The 26,053-nt window shown below is 48.6% G+C and overlaps 1 protein-coding gene across 1 annotated transcript in view; it reads right to left on the reverse strand.

Moving 5' to 3' along the window:
* LOC309557077 (1-phosphatidylinositol 4,5-bisphosphate phosphodiesterase gamma-1-like) overlaps positions 1-26,053 on the reverse strand; it is a 232,332-nt gene that overhangs the window by 68,087 nt on the left and 138,192 nt on the right. Inside the window, exons 8-14 of the mRNA XM_082259683.1 lie at positions 22,497-22,569; positions 15,982-16,083; positions 13,135-13,253; positions 5,635-5,720; positions 3,869-3,989; positions 3,282-3,450; positions 2,388-2,507 (exon numbers count right to left, since the gene is read on the reverse strand). Of these exons, the coding sequence (XP_082115809.1) occupies positions 2,388-2,507; positions 3,282-3,450; positions 3,869-3,989; positions 5,635-5,720; positions 13,135-13,253; positions 15,982-16,083; positions 22,497-22,569 (790 nt within the window). The remainder of the gene's footprint in view (positions 1-2,387; positions 2,508-3,281; positions 3,451-3,868; positions 3,990-5,634; positions 5,721-13,134; positions 13,254-15,981; positions 16,084-22,496; positions 22,570-26,053) is intronic.

The following is a 26,053-nucleotide window of genomic DNA, read 5'->3' on the forward strand; positions in this document are numbered from 1 at the left end:
TTACTGTTATTAAAAAAAAAAAAAGACCTTTCCTTTTCAATATGCAGCCGCTGTTATTTTCTGGAAAATGCAATATGGCAACCTGGAGGTGTTCTGTACACAGATGGTATACAGAGCGCCCCCCAAAAATGCCGGCTTGTGTGATTGGCTCTCTGATTGTCTGCACTAAGATACAATTTAGATTTTAGGCATCCCCTGTAATAGGAATTTCAGTTTTGGTGAGATACTCGCCAAGGCTTAGTTACTTCTACAGGAAGGCAGACACTGCAGCTTTGCCTTTTAGAACACTGACAGTGCACCAGGTGATTATAATGTAACGGAACCTCAACCCGCACTGTACTTGTGGACTTCCGTCAGTATACGGCTTCCTCCCAGTCGTGAACATAGATATCAGATGTTACAGCTGCCCCCATACAAAGCTAGCCGACAACTTAGCTTGTACTGGAATCTCCTTTTATAGAACAGTCACACAGAATTCATATACAGCATGGACCTCCCCCTCCTGATCAGATTACCACACACAGGTCAGGGGTTGCCTGATTACATTATCATATGCAGATGAAATTGTATATGTATACAGAAATAGAATTAACCTGAACTAATTATCTAGCCATCTGGACAGAAACAATATGTGAGTTCATTAACAATTAACAATGGAGCAGACAGACTTAACACAATCCACATCCCACCTCAATAGACAGACAATAGGGAGAGCCTGCCAGTGACAGTCTGTCCGTCTCCTACATTGAAGTACATGGTATACACATATAAGCATTGCTTTGATTATTTAGGAGTCACAGAATTCATGGCAACAGGCTATAGGTCTCACAGTGTAAAGTGGGATTAAATCTTTGTATTTCTTGAGAGATGTTGTTGATGAATATTACTCTCCCATTTGAAGTTATCCAAACCATTTTCTCAGTGTCCATTATTAAGTATCTGTCTTTCACTCCCAGTGACAACACTCTCCAAGGCTTAGTTACTTCTACAGGAAGGCAGACACTGCAGCTTTGCCTTTTAGAACACTGACAGTGCACCAGGTGATTATAATGAACCAGACCCTCTCATTAAGAATCAGCCTGCTCAGGACATGGTGAAACAAACAGCTATTTCTTCAAAGCAAAAAAAAAAAAAAAATAGAACTCTGCTGAAAAGCCTGTTATAATATCTGTACACAGACCCCGGACGTGTGACGAATGCAGGCTCCCCGACATGTGACGAATGCAGCCCCCCCCCGACATGTGACGTATACAGACCCCCCCCCCCCACATGTGACGTATACAGACCCCCACATGTAACTTATACAGACCCCCCCCTACATGTGACGTATACAGACCCCCTTACATGTGACGTATACAGACCCCCTTACATGTGACGTATACAGACCCCCTTACATATGACGTATACAGACCCCCCTTACATGTGACGTATACAGACCCCCCTTACATGTGACGTATACAGACCCCCCTTACATGTGACGTATACAGACCCCCACATGTGACGTATACAGACCCCCCACATGTGACTTATACAGATCCCCCACATGTGATGTATACAGACCCCCTTACATGTGATGTATACAGACCCCCTTACATGTGACCTATACAGACCCCCCACAAGTGACCTATACAGATCCCCCACATGTGATGTACACAGACCCCCCCCCCCCACATGTGATGAATACAGACCCCCTTACATGTGACGTGTACAGACCCCCTTACATGTGACGTGTACAGACCCCCTTACATGTGACGTGTACAGACCCCCTTACATGTGACGTGTACAGACCCCCTTGCATGTGACGTGTACAGACCCCCTTACATGTGACGTGTACAGACCCCCTTACATGTGACGTGTACAGACCCCCTTACATGTGACGTGTACAGACCCCCTTACATGTGACGTATACAGACCCCCTTATATGTGACGTGTACAGACCCCCTTACATGTGACGTGTACAGACCCCCTTACATGTGACGTATACAGACCCCCTTACATGTGACGTATATAGACCCCCTTACATGTGACGTATACAGACCCCCTTATATGTGACGTGTACAGACCCCCTTACATGTGACGTGTACAGACCCCCTTACATGTGACGTATACAGACCCCCTTACATGTGACGTATATAGACCCCCTTACATGTGACGTATATAGACCCCCTTACATGTGACGTATACAGACCCACTTACATGTGACGTATACAGACCCCCTTACATGTGACGTATACAGACCCCCTTACATGTGACGTATACAGACCCCCCTGACATGTGATGTATACAGACCCCCCTGACATGTGATGTATACAGACCCCCCTGACATGTGAACGCACATATCATTCTATCCCCAGCACAGTACAATGCTTCCTCTGAGGGTCACATACATGGTCTATGGGGTCCTCCAGGTACAGGATTCCGTTCTTGATGGAGTTGCTGATGTCATTCTCGGAGTAGCTGGCTGTGGAGACCTCCTCATACAGATTCCCTTCCACCAACTTCTTGTGCTGAGAAAAGACAGAAGAGAGATCAGATCCAATCCAAACAAGAGCTCCACCCAAAATCATCCACCCTATCTGATCATCCTTAAATGAGCTCCACCCTAAATGATCCACCCTATCTGATCATCCTTAAATGAGCTCCACCCTAAATGATCCTCCCTATCTGATCATCCTTAAATGAGCTCCACCCTAAATGATCCACCCTATCTGATCATCCTTAAATGAGCTCCACCCTAAATGATCCTCCCTATCTGATCATCCTTAAATGAGCTCCACCCTAAATGATCCACCCTATCTGATCATCCTTAAATGAGCTCCACCCTAAATGATCCACCCTATCTGATCATCCTTAAATGAGCTCCACCCTAAATGATCCTCCCTATCTGATCATCCTTAAATGAGCTCCACCCTAAATAATCCACCCTATCTGATCATCCTTAAATTAGCTCCACCCAAAATGATCCACCCTATCTGATCATCCTTAAATTAGCTCCACCCTAAATAATCCACCATGTAATTGGGGTACCTTCTGTATTTTAAGTTATCTTGATGCTCAGCATTAAGTATTTACTTTCTTTGTGATTTTCATAAACATGATTGCTGTTCCATATTTCTGTTCTTATATATAATATAGATATTTCTAGATTAGCCACTGAAGGGAGCTCCATCTTTCATTGCATTCACTTGTGCGCTTGCTTAAAATGTAATACTTGGGGATAAAAGAATCAGAACATCATCCACTGACCTCACCGTATTGGTGACACACTGAGACTATTGTACCTTGATAAGAATCTTCCTCCTCAGCTGGTTGGGAGACGGCAGCTCATCGGCATTGATGTCCACCGGCTTGGTCAGCAGCATCTCACCAAACACTTTCTTGAAGTAATAGGCCATATTCCTCTGCTGCATGACGCTGCAGTGATCCTCTATGGACAGGATGACGGGGTACCTGGGAGGGAGTTATATAAATGTATAATAATAATATTAGAGAGAGACTGTGATTGGACATTAGAGTGTAAGCTCCTCTGGTTCAGAGACTGATGTGACTGGCTCAGTGATCTCTGTACAGCGCTGCGGTATATGTCAGAGCTATATAAATGTATAATAATAGTGTGTTACTGTGGGGAGACATTAGAGTGTAAGCTCCTCTGGTACAGAGACTGATGTGACTGGCTCAGTGTTCTCTGTACAGCGCTGCGGTATATGTCAGAGCTATATAAATGTATAATAATAATAGTGTGTGACTGTGGGGGGACATTAGAGTGTAAGCTCCTCTGGTACAGAGACTGATGTGACTGGCTCAGTGATCTCTGTACAGCGCTGCGGTATATGTCAGAGCTATACGTAGATAGAAGACGTCCCCTTACTCGGAGGTGATGAAGGCGTTCTCTTTGATGGTGTAGAGGACATCCAGGAATTTGATCTTAGAGGTCAGGGTGTGTCCGTGGTAGATGATTGGAAGGTCATCTGGCCCATCCCAGCAATCCACTGTCCAATCAGGAAGAGAGAAGAGAGTTACATTCCTCCCTCTGCCATTCATAAGCCAGCCTGTGAGGGAACCTGTACTATAACAATGTAGAGCCAACCATTGTTGGCCTGCTTTCGAAAATGCTAGTTGCCTGGCAAGTTGTTCCCGAGTGATTAATGACACCATTAATGATTAACACAGCAACAAATGAAAACTCTGAACTCCGGATCTGTCTACTATGTTTCAGGTCAGTGACTTAGAAGCCAGAAAATCAGTCAGGCATATAGCATTTTCAATGGGAGGTCAGCAGTGGTTTGTATTCCTCTGTGTCTGCAGCTTTCTGACAAAAATGTTGAATATTTTACATGAAACATTTCGATTAAAGCTCTGTCCAGCAAAAGGACGGCTCCTCCTGAAAATGTCCGTTCTCTGTGAAGTCTGGTAGGCCAAGTCTTCCCTGGTTTTCCGGGAGCAAGACCACCCTGCTATTATTTCCCTCTCTACTCCCATCCACATCGCACATTGGGGTGTTCCCATCCACCCAGGGGTGTTCCCATCCACATCGCACATTGGGGTGTTCCCATCCACCCAGGGGTGTTCCCATCCACATCGCACATTGGGGTGTTCCCATCCACCCAGGGGTGTTCCCATCCACATCGCACATTGGGGTGTTCCCATCCACCCAGGGGTGTTCCCATCCACATCGCACATTGGGGTGTTCCCATCCACCCAGGGGTGTTCCCACTATTTCAGTACAAAGTGGAGTCTGCTACATTCCATCTTCCATGGCCTCTTATATCTCTCTGCCTTCCAATAGCAAGACCTCCCTGCTATTGTCTCCCAAACACATTAAACATTTGGACATTCCCACTCCACCTGATTCACTCTCTATAGACATGTGCAGAAAGAAAAAATGACTTATGTTTCATTTTGTTTCAATTCGTTATTTGAATAATATTGTTTACATTTGTTTAGTTTGTTTTCTGAATTCATTTCGTTTATTGGTTTTGGAATTAGATTTGAATTTGATTCTCAATCAAATTGGCTTTCAATTTTATTTGATTCAAAATTCAGATTTTGCAAGACAGTTCTGGTCTTTCTATTTTATTCTATTCTATTGTTTTTTCTATTCTATTATTTTCTATGCTATTTTTCCCATTCTATTCTTATTTATTCTATTCTAATTCAAATTTCAGAAGACAGAAATTTTCTATTCTATTCTATTTTATTTTATTCTATTCTTATTTTTAAGTTCGATTTCGAGTTTGTTTTTCGAATCCAATTCAAATTCGAATTTCGTTTTATTTCGGATTCATTTTAATTTGTTTCTTTTGTAATTCAGAACTTTGGATACATCCGAATAACAAAAAAAATTGTCCAAGTTTTGATTTGGAACGAAATGTACTGCACATGTTTAACTCTCTATAGAATTAACTAAAAATCTAAAAGGAGGAGTGAGGCCCCTCACCATAGCTGTGGCAAGAGAGCAGACTTGGGAACTCAGATTACTGGATTTTTCAAGTATCTCTCCAAAATCAAGAAACTGTTTTGGGTGGAGAAATTCTCTTCAAGGGGCTTTTCATCTTTAGATAACATCCAATGACGTGTATCAGTTATTTTGCATCTTTTTCAAAATAAACAGATTTCTGATCTTCGGTTACTCACGCTCGATGCAGCGGCAGCCCATGCGGAGACAGCGAGCGTACGCCTCTAGAGAGGACTCGCTGGAGAACTGGTCCCCGGTCAGGTACCTGCGGGAAGAGGCGGAGTTACTGTCACATGACACAGAGGATGTGCTCTGAAATAATGTTACAAAAAAACTGAATTTTTGTAAAATCTTACCGTAAAATTCCATTCTCTGAGTCCTCCGCCAGTCGCCGCCACTTCATAATCTTCACTAATGGGGTAATTGACTAGTAGACTAATAGCTAGGCAACAAGATTTGTTAATATCAAAGCTTTTAGCATATCCCACCCCTAGGGGGTGGTCCCCTCAGTCAATACCTCCCTGCTTCCAGCATTCTCAACTCAGTTTCAGTAGCATAGCAGTAGAGTACATAAACCAACCCCAAAAGAGGGGCGGGGGCGGCGACTGTCGGAGGACTCAGAGAAAGGAATTTTACGGTAAGATTTTACAAAAATTCCATTTTCTCTTACGTCCTCCGACAGTCGCCGCCACTTCATAATCTTCACTAATGGGGACGTCCCAGAGCAGTGTAGACATGAGGGGTGGGAAAAAAACGCAGCCGCGCCTAAAGCAACACAGTACCCACATCAGAGAAAGGAACCTTACCAAGGTAAGAGAACCAACCGGGCAACAGGAAAACGTGCTCAACAGGAGCAACAACCCAGGTAGAACAGGTAACCCAGGGGTAAAAACACCCCAACAGCCAAGGGCCCAAACAAGGGACCCTAAGGCACTGCCGCACTAAGAACTTTACGGCCAAAGGAAGCATCTGCCGATGCCTGAACATCCACTTTGTAAAATTTGGAGAAGGTGTGAAGTTGCCGCCTTACACACCTGGGCCACAGAAGCCTGATGACGATAGGCCCAAGACGTACTCAGAGATCTGGTAGAGTGCGCCTTCACAGGGAAAGGAGGAACCTTCCCCCTCAAAGCATAGGCTTGCACAATTGTCTGTCTGATCCATTTGGCGATGGTAGCAGCCGACACCGCCATGCCCTTCCGAGGTCCCTCTGGAAGGACGAATAGGGAATCCGACGTGCGAAAGGACTTAGTCGATGACAGGTAAACCCTGATCGCCCGAACAACATCCAAGGCATGCAAAGCCACCTCCTTCGGATGCTTAGGCTCCGCGCAAAGCGAAGGCAAGACAATGTCCTCATTCAGGTGAAATTCCAAAATCCTCTTCGGAAGAAAGGAAGGGTTAGGTCGCAAGACCACCTTATCCAAGTGAATCACCAAGTAGGGAGAGCGGCAGGACAAAGCTGCCAGCTCCGACACCCTGCGAGCCGAAGTGATCGCCACCAAAAAGGCAACCTTCTTGGACAACAGAGACAGCGAGATCTCCCTGATCTTTTCAAAGGGAGCCTGTTGTAACACGGACAGAACCAAGTTCAAGTCCCATGGAGGCAAAGGATCCCTCCTAGGAGGGGCCAAATGTCGCACCCCCTGAACAAAGGTGCTAACCAATGAATTAGACGCCACAGGGCGTTGAAAAAGAACGGTCAGCGCAGAAATCTGACCCTTAATTGTGGCCAGCGCCAAACGCTGGTCCACTCCAGTTTGGAGGAAAGCCAACACTCTCGACACCGAGTATGAGCGAGGGGAATACCCCCTGGACTCACACCAGGCAAAGTATGCTTTCCAAGTACGGTAGTAAATTTTTCCCGAAGAGGCTTTTCTAGCCTTGATCAAAGTGGGAATGACCTCAGGGGAGAGACCCCTATCCTTCAGGACCTGTCTTTCAACAGCCAGGCCGTTAAAGCCAGCGACTGTAAAGCAGGATGGAAGATCGGCCCTTGAGACAGAAGGTCTTCCCGAAGCGGCAGGCGCCACGGAGCTTCGACTGCCAGATTTACGAGGTCTGCGTACCAAGACCGGCGAGGCCAGTCCGGTGCCACCAGAATCACCGCGTGCGATTCCGAGGTCAATCTGCGAAGCAGCCTGGACAGCAGCTGAAGCGGTGGAAAGGCATACATCAGACGATACTGATGCCAGGGCACCACTAACGCGTCTGAGGCGTCTGCCTGAGGATCGCGCGTCCTTGCCACGAACCTTTCCACCTTGTTGTTCAGACGAGACGCGAACAGGTCCACATCCGGAAGACCCCACTTTGCGCACAACATCTGGAAGACATCCGGGTGAAGGGACCATTCTCCCTGGTCCAGGGTCTGGCGACTCAGATAGTCCGCCTGCCAGTTCTCCACCCCCGGAATGTGCACAGCCGTTATCGCTGGGACGTGCGTCTTGGCCCACGACAAAATGCCGTTTACTTCCCAAGCAGCACGCTCACTCCTGGTGCCCCCTTGATAGTTGATGTAGGCCACCGCTGTGGCATTGTCCGTCTGAACCCGAACCGGACGGCCCTGAAGCCGTTCCGACCAATGCAGAAGGCAAAGTTTTATCGCTCGCAATTCCAGATTGTTGATCGGAAGGGAGGATTCCTCCTCCGACCAAGTTCCCTGGGCAGACAGAACACCCAGAACACCACCCCAGCCGATAGGCTGGCATCCGTGGTGATCACCGTCCATGACAAGACTTGCCCCCCGACACCGCCGGGGACTGGAGCCACCACAAAAGACCCCTTCGGGTGTGGCGGCTCAACGAAATCCGCAGATCCAGAGATTGCGGACGCCCGTCCCACTTGGCCAGGATCTCCGCCTGAAGACCCCGCGTGTGAAACTGGGCGAAGGGAATCGCCTCGAAAACCGAGACCATCAGACCTAGACATCTCATACATGTCCGGAGGGACGAGCACTGAGTGTCCCTGAGGGACTTGAGCTCGCCCTGAAGTGTCCGGAGCTTGTCTTCCGGTAGGAAGACCTTCGCTTGAGCAGAGTCCAGGATCATCCCCAGGTAGGAAAGACGAACCGACGGACACAACGTTGATTTTGGAAAATTTATCGTCCAACCAAACTCCTGCAGAGTCTGCATCGTGGTGGACAGGTCGTTCACCAGACCCTGACCGGTCGCAGATCGAAGCAAGATATCGTCCAGATATCCCAAGACAGAGACGCCCTGGGCTCTCAATAAGGCCAGGACCGGCGCAAGCACCTTGGTGAAAACCCGCGGAGCCGAAGCGAGACCGAAGGGTAACGCCACAAATTGCATCCTTCAGATCGATGGAGGCCATGAATTCCCCCTGACTCAGGGCAGCCACCACTGAGCGCAGGGATTCCATGCGGAACTTGCGAACCCGCACAAAGCGGTTCAGAGCTTTCAAATCCAGAATCGGACGTACCTTGCCCTCCTTTCTGGGCACAGTGAACAGATTGGAGTAGAACCCCCGAAATCTGTCCCGATGAGGCACCGGAACCACCACTCCCTGGGCCCGCAGGTCCCGCACCGCCAGGTGCAGATCCTGCAAACGCTCCGGAGACAGCCGAAGATTTGAGGGAAAAAATCTGCTCGCCGGCCGAGAGAGAAACTCGATCTTGTATCCAGATCGAACGATTTCCTGAACCCACCTGTCCCGAATGCGGGCCAGCCAGGGTTGAAGAAAACCGAGCAAACGTCCCCCCACCCCAGAACCAGGTGAGGGCGCACCTTCAGGCCGAATTGGCATGGGCAGCGGACCCGGACTGGCCGGACTTCTGCTTACCTGCCCACGGCTTCTTCTGGGAGCCTTGACCCTTGAAGGGCTTGCCCGTGTATTGCGACCGAAAGGCACGAAAGGACCCCTGAGAGGGCCTAAAAGAGGTAGTCTTCTTACCGCGAACAAACTTATTCCTGTGAGTTTGGGGCAAGAGAGTACTCTTACCCCCGGAAATTCCCTTTATCAGAGTATCCAAAGACTCGCCAAAAAGGCGAGATCCCGCGTAGGGAAGATTAGCTAGAGTCTTGCGAGAGGATTGGTCAACCGACCAACATTTCAGCCATATCAGGTGACGGTTCAACACCGCTACACTGGAGAGACGTGCAGCCAAAGGGACTAAATCCAAGTCCGCATCGCACAAATACATGACACCCTGATGAATTTGATCTACCATAGCCAACGTTGTCGACGGAGCAGAGTCAGCCACCAGGGTGCGCCTGAGCACCTGCGTCCAATCCGCAATAGCTTGGGCTGCCATAATGGAAGCAAAAATAGGCTTTAGCATAGAACCAGCAACCGTATAAGTATGACGGGCCAGAGACTCAAATCTCCTGTCCGTAGGGTCCCGGAACACCGGGGTATCCTCAGCAGGAAACGCAGTAGATTTATTCAAAACTGCCACCGCGTGATCCACCTGAGGCGGCACACACCAACGCTCATCAGTGGTGGGTGTAAATGGATAACGCAGCTTGAACCTACTTGGCACAGTAAAAGGCTTTTTTAAATTGCGCCATTGCTCATCAACAGCGCGCCGAAATTCCACAGGGCAGGGAAAAACCTGCGCTGATTTGCGTTTCCTTTTTGTCCCATAAGAGGCCATCAAAGCAGGAGGACATGGTTCATCCTGCAGATGCAGAGTTTCCTTAATAGAAGTAATCAACTCATCCATGAGTGCAAGCTCTTCAGGCGAGCCAGGGGGAGAAGTATCAACTCCTTCTACTTCAGCCTCCCCCTCAGACCCCACAAGGTCCAGAGATGAACGAGACCCTGAGAAGGGCACTCCAGCCATAGCAGCCCCATCGCCCTCTGAATCAGAGGAAATAGACAATCTGGGCCGTTTTGCGGATCGATCAGCCATAAGCATCTGCACCTGAGAAGCCAAATTTGCCACAATAGCAGCCAGATCAGCCCCCTCGGGGGATGCAGCAGCCCCTTGGCCCCCCACCAAGGTGGGGGGAAACTTGCAATCCTGAGAATCCATGCCCCAGTAATAATTGAAAAGAAGGACTGCCCCTTTAAGACCGCGGCGAGCGCAGCCCACCGCACACTACTGTATGTACCGACCCCCACAGGGATAAGGGACACTGAGCAAGGAAATACAGGATAAGGAAGATAAAAAAACCTGGAGAGACCACACAGGCAGCTGCCACCGATCGCTGTTCCAGAGCAAAAGGAAGTGATGCAATGACTGACCGCCCTATAAAGCCTATGCAGGCTTCACAAACATGGCCGCTCGGCTGAGGCATTGTAGGCAATGAGAAAATGGCGCCGACATGTGGCTGCATGAGCGATCGCCGCCAAAATGGCAGCGTTTGGCGCCAAAACACCGCGCTGTACCACACAGGGCCGGTCACCATGGTTTGCCGAAAAAAATGGCGGGCCGCATTAGCGGTCGCCGCACAGCATGTCTGAGCCCAGTCAGCCTATACAGTACACATAGCAGAGCGGGGGAGCCCCCCCTCCGCAGCCCACAGAAAGGCAGCTATTCCACACAGGAATCTGACAGGGAGCTCAGCCCATACACAGACATGCGGGTCACACAGTCACAGACTGACACCCAAAACAGACAGGTCCCCACATAGAAGTGCACTTACCATTCCGGATGGCGTGGGGAGCCTTCTCCGGCGACCAAACCGCTGTACGGAGGACAGGAAGTGTCGCAGCCAGGACGCAGTGGAACTGCGGTGCGAAACCGCAAATGGCGTCCGGTGAGGTAGCCACCTCACAGGCAGCATCCATGCAGCGAACAGGGATGGGTCGTTCAATATGCCAGGGAAACCTGAGCTGAACGCTCGATGGCAGGCTGGGGAACCCCTGGCCCTAAGCCCTGGGATCCAGGGTGGCCAGTCCGAGACCCAGCTCCGCATGATCATCTTCATCCGAAGAAACTAAACTAATGCTGAGAAAAGAACAGCTAAGTAAAAGAAAGAGATAAATACTCAAAATAAAATCAAAAAGAGAATAGAAGACTGAGACTGAAAGCCCCAGCACAGGAACAGCCAGCTACTCCTAAGCTAGGCAATTGAAAACTGAGTTGAGAATGCTGGAAGCAGGGAGGTATTGACTGAGGGGACCACCCCCTAGGGGTGGGATATGCTAAAAGCTTTGATATTAACAAATCTTGTTGCCTAGCTACTCCTGCGGAGCAAAGGTCAATTACCCCATTAGTGAAGATTATGAAGCGGCGACTGTCGGAGGACGTAAGAGAAAGAATCAATTTAAACTCATTAGAAGGTCACATGTCATGTGTAGGGTGGAGTGAAAACAGCAGAAGGTCCGCCTACTTCCTGAGCATCTACTTCCTGAGCATCTACATTACATATAAAGAATTTAATTGGTTAGAAAATCAGAACAAGACTGTTGCAGGGAACTTGAAAGTTTGTAGAGTCACAGTATGTGATAATTCAGCATCCTGCCAGCTCAACTGATGGGCAATCTGCATTTCAGAAAGTTTTATGCAAATACTGACATAGCATGAAAGTCAGTGACTAGCCGCTCCCCCTTGGAGCTAAACCATATACCCTTTGTGACGGGAGTCACTTTGGTTGGGGGGGTCCGTGGAACCCAGCTTACCTTAGAGAGGTTGGGAGAAATCAGCTCCTTGGGCCCCTCTTATGTGTAAGTCACCCTGTGTCTATTAGGGGCACAGGGTGATCGAGAAAATGATGGACAACTACTTGGTGAACACTGAGAATTTGGTTTTGATTGCTTCAAATGGGACAGTAATATTTGTCCACAATATCCCTCAAGAAATCTATGATACATTAATTCCACTGTATCAGAATGATGGGACATTGTATGAGCTTTGCCTCATAGACTGTTGTAGACCATTGCCAAGAAGTCTGTGACTTCTGAATGGTCGGGGCGTTGCTTGGATGTGGATTCCAGGTTCTTCAATGTAGGAGACGGACAGTCTGTTACTGGTGGTCTCCTGCTATTGTCTGTGTATTAAGGTGTGATGTGTTTACACTTATAATAATGCGTATTGTACTTCATGAGCTCAATGATGGCAAGTCTACTAGTTAATTTGCTCAAGTTAATTTAATCACTGTCATCTATTAGTTGCTAGTGGGAAAGTAGAATACTGTTTGTGTTGGTTGTTCCTTAGATAGGATAATTATAACTCTGTACACAATTTTATCTGCATGTGATAATGTAATCAGTCACCTGACCTGGTGGGGTATATATTCAGTGTGAGTTTGTTCAATAAATGTTCCCGATCTTATACAAGCTATTCTCGGCTAGTTTTGTATGGGGTATGGGGGGGGGGGGGGGCGGCTGTATTATCTGATATCTATGTTCAAGACTGAAGGAAGCAGTATTTTGACAGAAGTACACAAGCTCGTGGGGTCGCGGTTCCGTTACACCCTTCATGTGTAAAAGATAGGGGAAAGCCTCATCACATTGGAGAGACAAGATTGGAGCATGTTATAAGAATGATGGTCGCGTGACATTGCTATAAAGACACAACTGCATCAGTATCAGACTAGGCAGGGGTGGGATCTGGGAATGAGCCAGCCTGGGGCTGACAGCATGTGAAATATACAGCCTGCTTAGAGCCCATCACAGATATTTAAGCTGAAATCCAGGAGACCAGAGAATCTGTAGATGTGGCAGGTGGAGAATATTCACATATTAGAATAGTAATTTTCTAGTTTTGATCTTACGTGTTATGGGAAGAGGATATCCAGTACTGGGACAGTGGGTAGTTCATCTCTTCCGGGATCACCACGTCACACCGAAAGTCCACAATCCCATTTTCTTTGGAGAAGAGGTAAATCAGGAACTGAAGAGAGCAAAAGACATGAGTCACCACCAGGGGTAATTGCACTCAACCAGAGAGACATAGGTCACCATCAGGGGTCATTGCACCAAACCAGAGAGACATGGGTCCCCACCAGGGGGCACTGCACCCAACCAGAGAGACATGAGTCACCACCAGGGGCACTGCACCCAGAGAGACATGGGTCACCACCAGGGGGCACTGCACCCAACCAGAGAGACATGGGTCACCATTGGGGGCACTGCCCCCAACCAGAGAGACATGGGTCACCATCACGGGGAACTGCACCCAACCAGAAAGACATGGGTCACCATTGGGGGGCACTGCACCCAACCAGAGAGACACGAGTCACCACCATTGGGCACTGCACCCAACCAAAAAGACATGAGTCACCACCAGGGGGCACTTCACCCAATCAGAGAGACCTGGGTAACCATCAGGGGGCACTGCACCCAACCAGAGAGACATGGGTCACCATTGGGGGCACTGCACCCAACCAGAGAGACATGGGTCACCATCACGGGGAACTGCACCCAACCAGAAAGACATGGGTCACCATTGGGGGGCACTGCACCCAACCAGAGAGACACGAGTCACCACCAGTGGGCACTGCACCCAACCAAAAAGACATGAGTCACCACCAGGGGGCACTTCACCCAATCAGAGAGACCTGGGTAACCATCAGGGGGCACTGCACCCAACCAGAGAGACATGGGTCACCATTGGGTGGCACTGCACCCAACCAGAGAGACATGGGTCACCATTGGGTGGCACTGCACCCAACCAGAGAGACATGGGTCACCATCAGGGGGTACTGAACCCAGTGGCATCTGGAGGGGGGGGAGCTGACCTGGGGTTTAGCCCAGAGTGGGCCCCCAAAAAGACCCAGGTCTCATATTGCTCATGAGAACTACTTATTAGCCCCAAGGTCTGGGGTTGGCCAGGAACTCCGGGCTATAGTATGCAGTTTGCACACCATGATTGGTTGCTAGGACCACCTAGCAACCAATCACCTGCTGGTTAACTTAACCAGCAGGTGATTGGTTGCTAGGTGGTCCTAGCAACCAATCACGGTGTGTAAACTGCATACTATAGCCTAGAGTTCCCAGCAAACCCCAGGTCTTGGGACGCGGGACTAATATGTTAACTTGGAAAGTTAACTCAGGCTGCTCCTGCCTCCCGCAGTCTATTCAGTGCTGGGACTGCGGTCTCTCTCTCCAGTTCTGCCTCTGTCCTGCTCCCTGCTCCACTCCTGTGTCTCTCCCTCTGCATGTCCCAATAAGGTAGGAAGGGGCAGATCTGTGGGGGGGGGGGGGGGTGCCTGTGCCATGCAAAAGGGATCCAGTGGTGTGGGGGGGCTGAGTAATGCAAAAGAGATCCAGAGCTGTGTGTGTGCGTGTGTGTCTGGTGTGTCTGTGGGGGGGCTGAGTAATGCAAAAGAGGTCCAGAGGTGCAGGGGGGGCTGTGTAATGCAAAAGTGGTCCAGAGGTGTAGGGGGGCTGTGTAATGCAAAATGAGTCCAGGAGGTTTGTTGGGGAGGGCTGTGCAATGCAAAAGGGGTCCAGAGGTGTGGGGGCTGTGTAATGTAAATGGGTCCAGAGGTACAGGGGCTGTGTAATGTAAAGGAGTGCAGAGGTACAGGGGCTGTGTAATGTAAACCGGCCCTGGCGCTGATCTTCACACCCCCTTCTGATGTCAGAAGGGGGCATCGTGGGATAAAATTTACGTTTAGGCTGAAGCCCCTGGTCTTTTTCCCCACCTAGCAACACCCCTGACTGCACCCAACCAAAGAGACATGGGTCACCATTGGGGGGCATCGCACCCAACCAGAAAAACATGAGTAACCATTGCGGGGGGGGGGGGCATTGTACCCAACCAAAGAGACATGGGTCACCATTGGGGGGCCCCGCACCCAACCAGAGAGACATGGGTAACCACCAGGGGCCGCTACACCCAACCAGAGAGACTAGGGCCACCACCAGGAGAACAGCTCACAACCAGAGAGACATGGGTCACCACCAGGGGCTTCTACACCCAACCAGAGAGACTTGGGTCACCACCAGGAGGAACAACACACAACCAGAGAGACACGGGTCACCACCAGGGGCTGCTGCACCCAACGAGAGACATGGGTCACCGCCAGGGGGAACAGCACACAGCCAGAGAGACACGGGTCACCACCAGGGGCTGCTGCACCCAACGAGAGATATGGGTCACCACCAGGGGAAACCGCACACAACCAGAGAGACATGGGTCACCACTAAAGGATTCCTGGTGAAGAGAAGTAAAAAGTTCCTGCCACTGACCTGAGTGCGGGATGAAGACAAGGACAGAGCGCAGGCCTCCCCCCAGCATGGATGGTGTAAACTGTGTCTGAGCAGAGGCCGGTTCCATGCCCCACGGGAGACTCTCCTGCCCCGGCCAGCCCCGACTGAGCTGTCCCAGCTCCCCCCTGCTGGCCAGGTCGGGAACCCCGATTTAGCTGGTAAGTAGATAGTATCTGGAGCAATGCTTCAGCTTGCAATGGGGGTCAGGAGGACCACAGGAATAGAGAAAGCAGGAGGGGGGCTGAGTCACTGCACCATGGGCCTCTGGTTTCTACTTGCCCCCTGGGCCGAAAGTTGTCAGTCTACCCCTGCTAGCAACACCGTAAAATATATTCGAGGATTACTTTGTCTCTGGACCAATCAGTGTCCTTGTATTGGCCGCAGGCCGGCATGTAATATCTCACCTCGTCCAGTTGCAGCACCGGCTCGGACATCTCGCTGTCTGTGTCTCGGAGATAACTGCATAGATAATCTCTCACTCTACCAAGGTCACTTGCCCAGGCTTCCTGCGACAGAGAAAAAGACAGAGGGGCTTATTCCTTAGGGTGGAGGATAGGATACCCGGCTTGTACTGCGCTACTGCTCCAGGTCAGAATCCCCTCCCCAATCCCTTCTTAGGCTCTTACCAGTAGTGGACCTTAGGTTCCATTCACACCATGCAGAACCTGCAGTGTCTATGAGAGTTACAATGTAGCATCATTATTATGGTTACATTGTAACTACTCTCGTTCAATTGCAAGAGGTCAGAGGGTGACCTTTAACCACTTCTGGACCGGAAGGATTTGCCCCCTTAATGACCAGGCCATATTTTGTGATTCGGCACTGTGTTAATTTAACGGACATTGCGCGGTCGTGGGACGCTGTACACAAATAACATTTTTTTTCCCCACAAATAGAGCTTTCTTTTGGTGGTATTTGATCACCTGTGCGATTTTAATTTTTTGCGCTATAAACAAAAAAATGAGCGACAATTCTGAAAAAAAAAAAAAAAACATTTTTCACATTCTGCTATATAAAATTCCAAAAAAAAAAAGTAAAAATCAAAATTTAACATTTTAGGCCAATTTGTTTTCTGCTACATATTTTTGGTAAAAAAAAAAAAATCGCAATCGCAAAAGTTATCGCGTCTGCTAACTACGGGTAAAGATTCATGTAATCTTTATTGTTTTTTTTTTTTTTATACTAGTAATGGCGGCGATCTGCGATTTTAAGCGGGACAGATCGGACCCCTAACTGACATTTTTGACACTTTTGGGGGGACCAGTGACATTACTACAGTAATCAGTGCTAAAAATATGCACTGTCACTGTACTAATGACACTTGATCAAGGGGTGAAATGTGCACCTAGGGAGTGTTTCTAACTGTGGGGGGGGGGGGGGGGGGCTTGTGAAATGACCATAGAGACATGTGATCCTATATACCTAGAAGGATTACAGGCGCTCTGTGATCATTCCAGAGAGAAGAACGGTCAGCTGTGTTTACTACAGCTGACCGTTCTTCTCAGCGGGGAGCGATCGCGGGTGTCAAGTGGCAATCAGAGCCACGTGCCCCGTGCATCGGAGTCCCCGATGACAAGCGGGGGCGGGAGCTGCAGGCGCGCGACCGACGTATACCTACGCCGGTTTGTGCAGGAAAGCCGCCCTGCCGCAGTATAACTACGGCGGGCGGTTGGGAAGCGGTCAAATTAGGTACAAACAGTACGGGTGTGTTTAAATAAATAAATAAATCCAGCTGGAAGTCCTGCAAGTTAAAGCCAAGTTCCACCCAAAAGTGTAATTCCGCTTTAAGGACTCCTCACCCCCTTCTATGCCACATTTGGCATGTCTTTTTTTTTTTTGGGGAGTGGGGTGAGTCAAAACTAGGTACCCACCCCCACTCCCAAATGGGCTGCCTAGGCGGCTCGAGTGGACGTTCTCCCCTTCCTCCCTGCAGTCTTCTGGGACATGTCACAGGTCCCAGAAGATTGAGCGGACATTCAGGATGCGTAGCGCGAGTCGCGCATGCGCAGTGCGCACCTGACCGTGAAGCCGTAAGCTGTCACAGCACTAGTGATGCCAACCCCGAGGAAAGGGAGAGGAGCGAGGCTTGGGGGGGCCGCATCGCTGGATCCCCTGACAGGTGAGTGGATGGGGGGGTGGGAGGCGCGCCCATTCGCCAGAAGGGAAGCTGATCTCTAGGTCTGGCGGCCGCGATTGCCACCCCCAAGCACCCCATTGGCACCCAAGATCGCTTCCCGTGGAGAAAAGTTTTTTTTTTTTTTTTTTTTAAATACTGGTCAAAATTGTTTTATGCTTTTAGTCTATAGATTCTATGGGACATTTTTTTTTTTTTTTGCAAAACAATATTGCCAAAAGAAAGTCTAGTTTGTCCCCTTAAAAAAACATTGTATGTATTACTTTGACAAAATTAACCGCCTCCGGACCACCCACCGCCTTTTTACTGAGGCAGTGCGGCCCTCCTGCATGAACTGACGTAGACCTATGTCTGTCACGCGCCTACAGCTAGGGGGCGAGCGCATGCTGGAGGTGGCGCGCTCCCGCCCCCACTCGGCAGTGGGGACTCCGATGCACGGGGCAGGCGGCTCCGATTGCCACCTGACACCCGCGATCGTTCCCCACTGAGAGAGAAGGACGGTCGGCTGTTGTAAACACAACTGACCGTTCTTCTCCCTGGAATGATCATAGAGCTCCTGTGATCCTTCTATATAGGAACACATGTCTCTATGGTGGTCATTTCACAAGCCACGCCCCCTACACTTTGAATCACTCCCCTAGGCTCACATTTAACCCCTTGATCACCCACAGTGTTAACCTCTTCCCTGCCAGTGTCATTAGTACAGTGACAGTGCATATTTTTAGCACTGATTACTGTAGTAATGTCACTGGTCCCCCCCAAAAGTGTCAAAAATGTCAGTTAGGGGTCCGATCTGTCCGCCGCAATGTTGCAGTCCCACTAAAAATCGCCGCCATTATTAGTAAAAAGAAAAAAAAAAACAATAAAAATGACATAAATCTTTCCCGTAGTTAGTAGACGCGATAACTTACACGCAAACCAATCATAATACGCTTATTGCGTACTTTTTTTTTTTAACCAAAAATATGTAGCAGAAAACAAATTGGCCTAAAATGTTAAAAAATCTTGATTTTTACATTTTTTTTGGGAGTATTATATAGCAGAATGTGAAAAATAATGTTTTTTTTTTTTTCAAAATCGTCGCTCTCTTTTTGTTTATAGCGGAAAAAAAAAAACGCACAGGCGATCAAATACCACCAAAAGAAAGCTCTGTTTGTGGGGGAAAAAAAAGGACATTCATTTTATTTGGGTACAGCGTTGCACGACCGCACAATTGTCTGTTAAAGTAACGCAGTGCCGAATCGCAAAATATGGCCTGGTCATTAAGGGGGCAAATCCTTTCGGTCCAGAAGTGGTTAAATACTGGGCAAAATGGTTTTATGCTTTTAGTCTATAGATTCTATGGGAATTTTTTTTTTTTTTTTGCAAAACAATATTGCCGAAAGAAAGTCTAGTTTGTCCCCTAAAACATTGTATGTATTACTTTGACAAAGTTAATGGCAAATAAAGAGGCCCATATTGTCAATGTAATAATTGTTCTGATTTTTGTTAGCCCGGGGGGGGGGAAGGGGGGGAATGAGCTGGATGTGGATTCCTGGAAATGAACAGGAATGTTTGGCAGGGCGGTGTGCCCCTGTTCATGGCCTGGAAATTCAGCTCCATCCCGTTCATGGCCTGGAAATTCAGCTCCATCCTGTTCATGGCCTGGAAATTCAGCTCCATCCCGTTCATGGACTGGAAATTCAGCTCCATCCCGTTCATGGACTGGAAATTCAGCTCCATCCCGTTCATGGACTGGAAATTCAGCTCCATCCCGTTCATGGACTGGAAATTCAGCTCCATCCCGTTCATGGACTGGAAATTCAGCTCCATCCCGTTCATGGACTGGAAATTCAGCTCCATCCCATTCATGGACTGGAAATTCAGCTCCATCCCGTTCATGGCCTGGAAATTCAGCTCCATCCCGTTCATGGCCTGGAAATTCAGCTCCATCCCGTTCATGGACTGGAAATTCAGCTCCATCCCATTCATGGACTGGAAATTCAGCTCCATCCCGTTCATGGACTGGAAATTCAGCTCCATCCCGTTCATGGACTGGAAATTCAGCTCCATCCCGTTCATGGACTGGAAATTCAGCTCCATCCCATTCATGGACTGGAAATTCAGCTCCATCCCATTCATGGACTGGAAATTCAGCTCCATCCCATTCATGGACTGGAAATTCAGCTCCATCCCATTCATGGACTGGAAATTCAGCTCCATCCCATTCATGGACTGGAAATTCAGCTCCATCCCGTTCATGGACTGGAAATTCAGCTCCATCCCGTTCATGGACTGGAAATTCAGCTCCATCCCATTCATGGACTGGAAATTCAGCTCCATCCCATTCATGGACTGGAAATTCAGCTCCATCCCATTCATGGACTGGAAATTCAGCTCCATCCCATTCATGGACTGGAAATTCAGCTCCATCCCATTCATGGACTGGAAATTCAGCTCCATCCCGTTCATGGACAGGAAATTCAGCTCCATCCCGTTCATGGACAGGAAATTCAGCTCCATCCCGTTCATGGACAGGAAATTCAGCTCCATCCCGTTCGTGGCCTGGAAATTCAGCGCCATCCCCTTCATGGAATGGAAATTCAGCTCCATAACATTCATGGAATGGAAATTCAGCTCCATCTCGTTCATTGCCTGGAAATTCAGCTCCATCCCGTTCATGGACAGGAAATTCAGCTCCATCTCGTTCGTGGCCTGGAAATTCAGCTCCATCCCCTTCATGGAATGGAAATTCAGCTCCATCCCGTTCATGGACAGGAAATTCAGCTCCATCCCGTTCATGGACAGGAAATTCAGCTCCATCCCGTTCATGGCCTGGAAATTCAGCTCCATCCCATTCATGGAATGGAAATTCAGCTCCATCCCGTTCATGGAATGGAAATTCAGCTCCATCTCGTTAATGGCCTGGAAATTCAGCTCCATCCCGTTCATGGACAGGAAATTCAGCTCCATCCCGTTCGTGGCCTGGAAATTCAGCGCCATCCCCTTCATGAAATGGAAATTCAGCTCCATCTCGTTCATTGCCTGGAAATTCAGCTCCATCCCGTTCATGGACAGGAAATTCAGCTCCATCTCGTTCGTGGCCTGGAAATTCAGCTCCATCCCCTTCGTGGAATGGAAATTCAGCTCCATCCCGTTCATGGAATGGAAATTCAGCTCCATCCCGTTCATGGAATGGAAATTCAGCTCCATCCCGTTCATGGACAGGAAATTCAGCTCCATCCCGTTCATGGACAGGAAATTCAGCTCCATCCCGTTCATGGACAGGAAATTCAGCTCCATCCCGTTCGTGGCCTGGAAATTCAGCTCCATCCCGTTCATGGACAGGAAATTCAGCTCCATCCCGTTCATGGACAGGAAATTCAGCTCCATCCCGTTCGTGGCCTGGAAATTCAGCTCCATCCCATTCATGGAATGGAAATTCAGCTCCATCCCGTTCATGGAATGGAAATTCAGCTCCATCCCGTTCGTGGCCTGGAAATTCAGCGCCATCCCCTTCATGGAATGGAAATTCAGCTCCATAACATTCATGGAATGGAAATTCAGCTCCATCTCGTTCATTGCCTGGAAATTCAGCTCCATCCCGTTCATGGACAGGAAATTCAGCTCCATCTCGTTCGTGGCCTGGAAATTCAGCTCCATCCCCTTCATGGAATGGAAATTCAGCTCCATCCCGTTCATGGACAGGAAATTCAGCTCCATCCCGTTCATGGAATGGAAATTCAGCTCCATCCCGTTCATGGACAGGAAATTCAGCTCCATCCCGTTCATGGACAGGAAATTCAGCTCCATCCCGTTCGTGGCCTGGAAATTCAGCTCCATCCCGTTCATGGACAGGAAATTCAGCTCCATCCCGTTCATGGACAGGAAATTCAGCTCCATCCCGTTCGTGGCCTGGAAATTCAGCTCCATCCCATTCATGGAATGGAAATTCAGCTCCATCCCGTTCATGGAATGGAAATTCAGCTCCATCTCGTTAATGGCCTGGAAATTCAGCTCCATCCCGTTCATGGACAGGAAATTCAGCTCCATCCCGTTCGTGGCCTGGAAATTCAGCGCCATCCCCTTCATGGAATGGAAATTCAGCTCCATCCCATTCATGGAATGGAAATTCAGCTCCATCTCGTTCATTGCCTGGAAATTCAGCTCCATCCCGTTCATGGACAGGAAATTCAGCTCCATCTCGTTCGTGGCCTGGAAATTCAGCTCCATCCCGTTCATGGAATGGAAATTCAGCTCCATCCCGTTCATGGACAGGAAATTCAGCTCCATCCCGTTCGTGGCCTGGAAATTCAGCTCCATCCCCTTCATGGAATGGAAATTCAGCTCCATCCCGTTCATGGAATGGAAATTCAGCTCCATCACGTTCATGGACAGGAAATTCAGCTCCATCCCGTTCACAGCCTGGAAATTCAGCTCCATCATTGGGCACATAATTTATTAAAGGGAATTACGGCGGCTTTGTATAGATCGTATCTTTTTTTTCCAGGTAAATACGAAATTTTGCATATGATAAATGTGGTTATAAAACAGACACATATAATATACTTTGAGCCCCATTATGTTTTTGCAGCTGTGACCACAGTGAGGAGGTTTTCACTTACTTCTTGGTCTATGTACAGGAAGTGAGGGAAAAACTCTCCAATGGGGACACAGACAACAAAAGAAAATAGATCTAACTCTTTTACATTCTATCCAAAACTATTAATTGGGCCTAGAGTTACACTTTACATATGGATCCTGATATATCGCCCCCACCCAACCCCCATGGCACGCAGCACTCACCTTCTGATCGTACTGGAGGAAGCGCTGGAAATCGTAGAGTGAGATTTGACACAGAGACGGCCGGTCCACATTTCTGCCACCAAACACAAAGGGGATGTTATGTAAAAATTATAAGAATAACCCAAAATCTCAAAACCCATGTTAGGTTGTACCAAACTAGCCTTTGAAAAAAAAATTTAGATCTTGGGGAACCCTTGCTCCAGGTAATTAATCTGGGGTCAGAATGCACTTAAAGAGGAAGTAAACCCTCATAAAAAAAATGAGAAAAAAAAACCTGTAAAGACAAAGGCATAATGAGCTAGTATGCATCGCATACTAGCTCATTATGAAATACTTACCTTAAAACGAAGCCCTCGCAGTGCCGCCCGCTCAGCGACAGGACGGTCGACATGTCCGGCCGTCCTGCTTCCTTGTTCGCTTCCTCTGGCCATCTGATTGGCCGGAGGCACGATTACATCACATGCGCGGGAGCCGCCGTTCACGGCATAGGGCTCTGAAGAAACGGCATGGGTGACCGTTCCTTTAGAGCGTATGCGCCGATGAAGTCATTGGCTGCATGCAATGTAAATATCTCCTAAACTGTGCATGTTTAGGAGATATTTATAGCACCTATAGGTAAGCCTTAATATAGGATCACCTATAGGCAAAAGACTTTAAAGTGGGTTTACAACCACTTTAACATTGGTGATCAGTGGGAAGAATGCCCCTTACATTGGTGGTCAGTGTGAAGAATGCCCCTTACATGGTGATCAGTGGGAAGAATGCCCCTTACATTGGTGGTCAGTGGGAAGAATGCTCCTTACATTGGTGATCAGTGGGAAGAGTGCCCCTTACATTGGTGATCAGTGGGAAGAATGCCCCTTACATTGGTGGTCAGTGTGAAGAATGCCCCTTACATTGGTGATCAGTGGGAAGAATGCCCCTTACATTGGTGGTCAGTGTGAAGAATGCCCCTTACATTGGTGATCAGTGGGAAGAATGCCCCTTACATTGGTGATCAGTGGGAAGAATGTTCCTTACATTGGTGATCAGTGGGAAGAATGCCCCTTACATTGGTGATCAGTGGGAAGAATGCCCCTTACATTGGTGGTCAGTGGGAAGAATGCCCCTTACATGGTGATCAGTGGGAAGAATGCCCCTTACATTGGTGATCAGTGGGAAGAATGTCCCTTACATTGGTGATCAGTGGGAAGAATGCCCCTTACAATGGTGGTCAGCGGGAAGAATGCCCCTTACATTGGTGATCAGTGGGAAGAATGCCCCTTACAATGGTGGTCAACAGGAAGAATGTCCCTTACATTGGTGGTCAGTGGGAAGAATGCCCCTTACAATGGTGGTCAGCAGGAAGAATGTCCCTTACATTGGTGGTCAGTGGGAAGAATGTCCCTTACATTGGTGATCAGTGGGAAGAATGTCCCTTACATTGGTGATCAGTGGGAAGAATGTCCCTTAGATTTGTGACCAGTGGGAAGAATGTTCCTCACATTGATGGTCAGTGGGAAGAATGTCCCTACATTAGTGTTCAGTGGGAAGAATGCTCCTTACATTGGTGGTCAGTTCGTTGAGGTCATGCCGGTGGCTGTACCAAGTGATGTTGGCCCTGGCCTGTGCCAACATCATCAGATAGGAGACTGATCAGCCACATCTCAAAGGAACCCATAACCACCTCAGGAGGAACCCTGATTGAGAATTGCTGACTAAAACCATCTGCTCTCCATAAATTGCTTTCACTGCAATCCCTTAAACCAACCATTTTCAACCAGGGTTTGTGGGAGCCCTAGGGTTCCTCAGGAGGTTACCAGGGATTCCTTGGGCTGTAGGTTGTGAAGGTATGTAGGCAAAATAGGGGTACCTTTTAATATCCAACTAAAAAGCCATAGAGTGGGTCACTTCAACAGCTCCAAGAGGAGTTTGCACTTTCCCCATACTCCTATTTGCAGTACCACAAACTGAAACAGCGGGTCTCAAACAATTTGGTTTACACAAGCCTTAGAGTTAGAGTTCTGTGGAACCCTAGGGTTGCTTAGGGTTTCTTGAGCTCTGGATGGTTGACTTCCCATTTGATAGTGCCTGCATAGTTCCAGGGCCAACGGCACTTGACAAAGCCAGCAGCAGGACACCAGTGATCTTTTTTAGCAGTCCGTAAGGGTGGCATTCCTCCTACTGACCACCAAATAAGGGCATTTTTTCCACTGGACTACAAAGAATTGATTTTAGCAGGGTTTCCCCAAGATCTCAACATTTTATGGGTTCCTCTGGGGTAAAAAGTTTGAGAAAGCCTGCCTTAATCAATGATTGAAGCCACCAGCAAATGTCCTCCTTTCCAGAAAACGATCCTTCCTGTCAGGTGACCAACTGCTGTAGTTGATTTACTCTGGCCCTGGAGACCAATCACCAGACCATACCAATAAGTTCTGTTCAAACAGCACTACAGCCACCTTGATTGGGTGGCCCCTACATTCAGTGACTGCTCTTGTGTCTAGGCCACTGCCACCTCTCCCAAAGTACTATCCAGGTGCAAATGGTGGTACTTGCCCTATGGATGACAAGAGTCAAGGTCTGCTGGCGCATGCCTCCGTAAGAGACACAGGTCAGCTGATCATGTCATTTAGTCACAGTAAGGCACGGGGACTCATCTCTTCGACCCTACTTCAGTCTCCCATCCATGCTAGCAAAGGCACCCCCATCCTTTATAGGATTTGTGGTAAGGAGGAGGTAGGTGTTTTTTTTCTGAAAGTTTAAGGGGCATTAGAAGGAAGACTGAAGAAAAACTAATATATGGAGGAGGGGGTGTCTTAAAATGGACATCATCATGGACCTGACTCTTAACTGACAGTCAGATCCACTTGTAGGCAGGCGTAGTCTGTACTCCCCATTGCAGGTGGTACTCAACCCAAGTGGCATTGCAGAAGGGGGGAGGAATTTGTGAGGAACTTGGTTCCTCTATGACAGGGGTCTTCAAACTATGGCCCTCCAATTGTTCAGGAACTACAATTCCCATCATGCCTAGTCATGTCTGTACATGTCGGAGTTTTACAATGCTTCATGGGATGTGTAGTCCTGCAACGACTGGAGGGCCATAGTTTGAGGATCCCTGCTCTATGACTTCCTGTGGTCACAGGGAGGCAGCTGTCTGGCTGGTAACTGGCACTCCATGTGACTTCAGTGGCCATCTTGGGTCAGGCACTTTATGCAAGTATCTAGTGTAGGGACAGGATCTCTGACGGGCAGGGATAGTATTTAGCAGTAGGGAAAGGTTCCAGAGGAGTAGGGACAGTGCAGGGACTACGTCTACCTCACTTCAGGAAGTCTCCCCTTTGGGTGTGGAGCAGCCAGGCCGCAATCTGCTCCTCGCTGTCACCATCTTTCAAGTCTCCAGGCCACTGTCGCAGTTCATAAGTGGCTCCGGACGGTCATGCCTATCTGACGGGCCAAGCTGTGTTGTGTTGGACCTTTCTACAATGCATTTCTATTAACTAACTTACTGCTCGCCACACCATGCTGCACCTCGCTCACACAGTGTTCCTAGGCAGCTATGAAAACAGCCATGTTAAGCC

Source organism: Pelophylax lessonae (genome assembly GCF_965119305.1).
Source record: "Pelophylax lessonae genome assembly, chromosome: 5".
In the NCBI taxonomy this organism is placed as follows: domain Eukaryota; kingdom Metazoa; phylum Chordata; class Amphibia; order Anura; family Ranidae; genus Pelophylax; species Pelophylax lessonae.